Raw genomic sequence first — 4,414 nt, forward strand, 5'->3', positions numbered from 1 at the left:
CACGGATGACACTAAGATGTGGGGAGAAGTGGGCATGTTAGAAGGGAGGGACAGGTTACAACTAGATCTGGACAGGTTACAGGGGTGGGCGGATGAGAACAGCATGGGATTCAATACTGACAAGTGCAGGGTGCTGCACCTAAGGAGAAAGAACCAGCAGCATACCTACAGGCTGGGGAACTCCCTTCTCATCAGCACAGAGGCAGAGAAGGATCTTGGAGTCATTATTGATTCTAAGATGAACACGGGCTGCCAATATGAGGATGCAGTCAGTAAGGCTAACCGCACCTTGTCATGCATCCACAGATGCATCATGAGCAGGTCCAAGGAGGTGATCCTCCCCCTCTATGCGACATTGGTCAAGCTGCAGTTGGAGTACTGCATCCAGTTCTGGGTGCTGCGTTTCAGGAGGGAAGTGGACAACATGGAGAGGGTCCAGAGGAGGGCCATTCACATGATCAGAGGGCAGCAGGACAGGCCCTATGAGGAGAGGCTATGGGACCTGAATTTGTTCAGCCTCCACAAGAGAAGGCTGAGAGGGGATCTGGTGGCTGTCTATAAACTTACCAATGGGAACCAGCGGGGAATGGTAGAGAGCCTGTTCCCCTGAGCACTACCTGGAGTAACTAGGAATAATGACCATAAGTTGACTGAGAGTAGGTTCGGGCTGGACATCAGGAGGCACTACTTCACAGTCAGAGCAGCTGGGATCTGGAACCAACTACCAAGGGAAGTGGTGCTCACTCCTACCCTGGGGGTCTTCAAAAGGAGGCGAGATAATCACCTAGCCGGGGTTGTTTGACCCCAGCATTCTTTCCTGCCCATGGCAGGGAGTTGGACTTGATGATCTGCTCAGGTCCCTTCCAACCCTATCAACTATGAAACTATGATTTTATGATTACTGTGAAATCCACAAAATAGCGATTTGAGTATGTCCCTAGTTATACGAGGTAGAAAGACATCTTTTTTTTTTAAACACATATTTAGGGATGGAAAGCAAGAGAGCCTGACAGGTGCACATATGAATGGATACATGGATTGATTGATATATAGGATATCAAAATGTGTATATATGGTCATGAATGCATATGTATGACAGAGATTTCTTTAGTGACTACAATATGGTCTAGTATAGAAGATGGAGAGTAGTACATTCTTGCAACCTGCCTTTATAGCTGATCATAGAAATGTACTGATAGCAAAAAGGCCATGATTTTGTTGACAATGAGTCTATGTACACCTAAACATGTGACCTGAGAAATCATGACAAACTCACACAGACTCAAGAGAGAGAGACTTCATAGCCCTTCACTCACAGTAAGATAGAATGGTCACTGAGGACCAGGGTGATGGTAGATAACTAACTCCCTGTATGGTTAATGAATGTAGAACTGCTTGTGCAATCTCCAGTAAATAAGCCAAGAGATAATAACACTTGGGAGAAGAGTTGAGGAGTTGGGAATTTGGTCCCCGAAGGTTTTTCTAGAGTAACATATATACTTTTGTCCACCAGCCAGAATCAAAGAGCGCCAGAATTGCAACCGAGGCATCATGTTCTTGGAAAAACACAAAGCTTTGCGCTCCATACCGCTGAGGAAAATGATCAGACAGGCAATTTGTTCTCCATCAGATCTATACTGAGGATCACTGTCTCCCTTTCAGTGGTTGGCATTTGGAAAAAAGAATTCACTTCTAGTGAGGAGATGGTCAGGGCACTGGCGGTACCATTGTCTCTCTTTCTCTTTCCTAAAGCCAGAATGAACTTTCTTATGGACCTCTTTGGAAAAGTGCCTTTAAATGCAGGTGTATGGATCCAGTAGTTGAGAAGGCTGCTTCCAATCTTATATTCCTATGTATGAATAAAGGATCCTTCAACTTTGGACCTTGAATACTCAGGTAAATTAAGTAATATAATAATAGCTTGATAGCCTAGATCCTCAGCTAATGTGAATTTCTACATATCCCCCTTGATTTCCATGAAGACTTACTCATTTGTATTTGCATAGAATTTTCCTTAGCACATTTTTTGAGTAGTGATTTAAATAAGCTGGGGACTATATGTTTGAAGGGTAATTTTTGATGGAAGGTGGGTACATTTGGGTTAGATTCTACTATAATTTTTGCCATTGTCAATAGAGAGGCTACCTAGTACATCATTTTAACAAGCAGACTTACTAGTTTGGTAGTTGTCCTGGGAATTTCATATAGTTTAGTGTTTCAAAAGATATATAAAAGGGAATTGGATATTTCAAAGGAATAAATGGCATGAAGTATTCAATGTCCACTGAAAGTCAAAGTGAGTTGGTCACTTAATTCCCTAAAGTCACTAGAGAAAACCTACTATAATAAGTATGAGACTGATATTTCCATTGCATTCACTAATATTCCTCTGGGTTGGGTTCCTCTCTCTCATGGATCCAAGTCAATACAATAAATTCTTCCTGACTTATGCTCTTGTAACTTGAAATTGCTCTTTGTTTACACCTACATATCTCCATTCATTTAAAAAAATGGTCCATCTGATTTATTCAGGCAACAGAAATGTGTTGAGAGATTTCAAGTAGCTACTTGTGAGTGACTCCTTTAACTCTGGGATGAAAACCTGAGTAAAAATATCATGTGCTCACAACTAAATACAGAGCTGAAATAATAGAATGGATGATCTACTTAATGGATGTTCAAAGTACCATTTTCAATCAACTTATTGTGTAGCCTGATTTTGCATGTGTAGACATGCCCACTGAACCAAAATGGACTAAGAGCAGGGGGAGCAAGGGATGGAAAACTCTCTAGTAGATAAGGAGATGCCATCAAGTGAAACTGGAGTATAATACTAAGCAAGAGCAGAAAAGCCACCAGGGAAGGTCCTCCAGATGTAGCTGAAAAAGCAGCAGGTTTTTAAGCACATGAGAGCGAGGAATAGCAAGAAATAAAATTGAGAATGTTTTTTCTTTAGGGAGTTTGAATTGTTGTTTCCTGCCACATCTCACCCATAGCTTTTTCACACAATTTTCCTATTGGTTGTCTTGGCAGAAGGAAAAGCAGACTGCAGATATGGGAAAGAGGAACCACTCCTCTCACTCCCACACAGAATTCATCATCATGGGCTTCCCAGGACCCCTGGAGCACCAGGTGCTGCTCTTTGTGCTGTTCCTGTTCATATATTTGGTTATTCTGATGGAGAATGTGCTCTTGATAATGGCCATCAGGTTCAACTACCATTTACACACCCCAATGTACTTCTTCCTGGGCAGCCTCTCCCTCTTAGAAATCCTCTATGTGTCAGTGACAATTCCCAAGTTGCTCTCCAACCTCTTGCTGGGGGACAAGGCCATTTCTCTCTGGGGCTGCATGCTTCAGCTATTTTTTTTCTTGTCTCTTGGTTCTTCTGAGTGCTTTCTCCTGGCTGCCATGGCCTACGACCGCTATTTAGCCATCTGCCACCCTCTACAATATTCAGGCCTTATGAATCCCAGAGTCTGTGTGGTTCTTATTCTGGCTTCCTGGCTTAGTGGCTTCCTGGCTTCATTCCCATCTGTTGTGATGATTTCCAAGCTGAATTTCTGTGGTTCTAACACCATAGGACATTTCTTCTGTGACATCTCACCAATTTTGAAGCTGTCATGCACAGACACCTCCATCGTTGAGATATTAGACTTCATGGCAGCTCTGTCTGTCCTTATGCCATCCCTGCTGGTGACTGGAAACTCCTATATCTGTGTCTTCACCACAGTGGCCAAGATCCCATCTGCTGCTGGGAAGCAGAAAGCATTTTCTACCTGTGCTTCCCACTTAGTGGCTGTCTCCATGTTCTATGCCACCACCATATTCATGTATGTCCGGCCCAGGGCCATTGGCACCTTTGACCTCAACAAACTGGTGTCCGTAGTCTACACAGTACTGTCTCCATTGCTAAATCCCATTATCTACAGTTTGAGGAACAGGGAAGTAAGGGAGACCCTGAGAAGAGCATTAAATAACAAAGCTACCTCCTCAATCTTTTGTATTAAAGTTTGAAGGAGGTTCATAAAATTTTACACGATACTACATCCCTCACAATGGGGCAAATTCACCTCCCATGCAGTCAGAGAAAGTAATTGTACCTTTTAAATATTGAAGACTGGGATTTTTCAAGGAAAGTCAGGGAATTAGATTACAAAAATTCACTCTATTGGAACAGGTCTCCCCTGCCCCTGCCTAAAAAGTAAATTTGCCCCAAAATGTAGCTTTGTTGGATAGAGATTATTGGGGTGAAGTGTGGCCAATAGTTTCATCTGGGTAAAAAAAGGGAAAAATAGGTTTAAAAAATACTGAAATATTTTGTTTCAGAATGCTTGCTATGATCAATCTGGGTTTTTTGGTAAAGCATGAGTTTTTACATTTTCAGACTTAAACCTGTAACTTTCTGTTTCAA

At 42.4% G+C, this 4,414-nt stretch overlaps 1 protein-coding gene across 1 annotated transcript; it reads left to right on the forward strand.

Moving 5' to 3' along the window:
• The first annotated feature begins 3,054 nt into the window (after positions 1-3,054).
• Positions 3,055-4,123, forward strand: LOC132243920 (olfactory receptor 226-like). Its single transcript, XM_059714411.1, has one exon. It carries the CDS (start codon positions 3,055-3,057, stop codon positions 4,015-4,017), a length of 963 nt encoding a protein of 320 aa, XP_059570394.1. The 3' UTR covers positions 4,018-4,123.
• Positions 4,124-4,414: the final 291 nt, after the last annotated feature.

The sequence above is a fragment of the Alligator mississippiensis genome, chromosome 11 (assembly GCF_030867095.1).
Source record: "Alligator mississippiensis isolate rAllMis1 chromosome 11, rAllMis1, whole genome shotgun sequence".
Lineage (NCBI taxonomy): Eukaryota > Metazoa > Chordata > Crocodylia > Alligatoridae > Alligator > Alligator mississippiensis.